The sequence below is a fragment of the Papaver somniferum genome, unplaced genomic scaffold (assembly GCF_003573695.1).
Source record: "Papaver somniferum cultivar HN1 unplaced genomic scaffold, ASM357369v1 unplaced-scaffold_18866, whole genome shotgun sequence".
Classification (NCBI taxonomy): Eukaryota; Viridiplantae; Streptophyta; class Magnoliopsida; order Ranunculales; family Papaveraceae; genus Papaver; species Papaver somniferum.
Genome location: NW_020628670.1, coordinates 1 through 1,366, shown reverse-complemented (window position 1 = coordinate 1,366; position 1,366 = coordinate 1). Strand labels below are relative to the sequence as shown.

The 1,366-nt window shown below is 44.4% G+C and overlaps 1 protein-coding gene across 1 annotated transcript; it reads left to right on the top strand.

Annotated features, from left to right (window-relative positions):
• The first annotated feature begins 115 nt into the window (after positions 1-115).
• On the top strand, positions 116-652 carry LOC113338209. The gene has a single exon (XM_026583668.1). The coding sequence runs from the start codon at positions 116-118 to the stop codon at positions 650-652; it is 537 nt and encodes a 178-aa protein (XP_026439453.1).
• Positions 653-1,366: the final 714 nt, after the last annotated feature.

Sequence of the window (1,366 nt, the reverse complement as noted above, 5' to 3'; positions counted from 1 at the left end):
AATTATCGGTTTAAAGGCTTCCAAACAGTTAGACGCGAAGAACGTGAAGCTGGTAACTGATTCTATGCTGGTAGTTAACCAGTTTCTGGGAACCTGCAGAGCCAAGGAAGAGAGGATGGCCTTATATTTGGATCATATGAGAGAGATTGCAAATGAATTCGACCAGTTCTCTATTGGGCGGCGATCACGGATGGAAAACAGGCACGCATATACTTTAGCATATCTATCTTCCGAAGTCGATACTGATACCACCTGTTTCGTTGTAGTGGATTTCCAAGAATTACCTAGCATCTCCGACAGCCACTTTGTTCAGGATCTCGAACACGCTAGTGGGGGCGAGAGGGCATCTGCATTGGCACATGGAGATACCGAGAACGTTGACAGTCCAGTGATAAATGATTCAAGTTGTCCTGCTGAAAACACTGCAGACTGGCGTCAACCTTATGTTCGGTATTTGACAACCAGTGAACTCCCAGAAGATGAGCATCTCGCTTCAAAAGTGAAGAAGAATGCTTGGAGATATTCAATGATTGAGGGACAGCTGTACCGCAAACCTGTAGCTTTGGAGCCATTTTTGCGGTGCATATCAGCCGAAGAAGGGCACAGATATTGGCGGAGGCTCATGAAGGAATATGTGGAAACCATTCTGTAGGGCGCAGTCTCGCGCACAGGATCCTTGCCCAGGGATACTTCTGGCCATACATGAAGAAAGATGCTAAAGAATACGCGAAGAAATGCGTGCCATGCCAATACCACGCTCCAATTCCTAAAAGACCCGCCAACGAATTGCAACCATTTTTTAGTCCCTGACCATTCTCTAGGTGGGGACTAGACATCGTCGGATCACTTCCCAAGGCTCCTGGAGGCGTTAAATTCGTACTAGCCGCTACTGATTATTTCACCAAATGAGTCTAAGTTGTGGCATTGGTACATGTTATCGGACATGATCTGAAAAGGTTCATACGGAAGAATATCGTCTGCAGATTTGGAATCTCAAGCGAGTTAGTACTAGAAAATGGGAAGCAGTTCGATTCTGGGTGATCAAAGAATTCTGCAAGAACCTGAATATTCGCTACAATTTCTCATCTCCTTATTATGCTCAGAGCAACGGGCGGAAGCAACCAATCACGTTATTATGGAAAATCTCAAGAAAAGGCTGGAGAAAGCGAAGGGAAAATGGACAGAAGAATTCCCTGGAGTATTATGGTACTATCGAACGATCCCAAAAAAATCCACTGGATTTTCACCATTTAATCTGGCTTATGGGACAGAGGAATTTATAACCACCGAGGTACATATCAAGACTACCAAAACTCGTGTTGTCAAATATGGGAAAAACGACAGCATACCTCTCTTTTGATAAAGA

Coding starts and splice junctions, on each gene's coding strand:
- LOC113338209 (XM_026583668.1), top strand. CDS start 116: ATGGCCTTATATTTGGATCATATGAGAGAGATTGCAAATGAATTCGAC.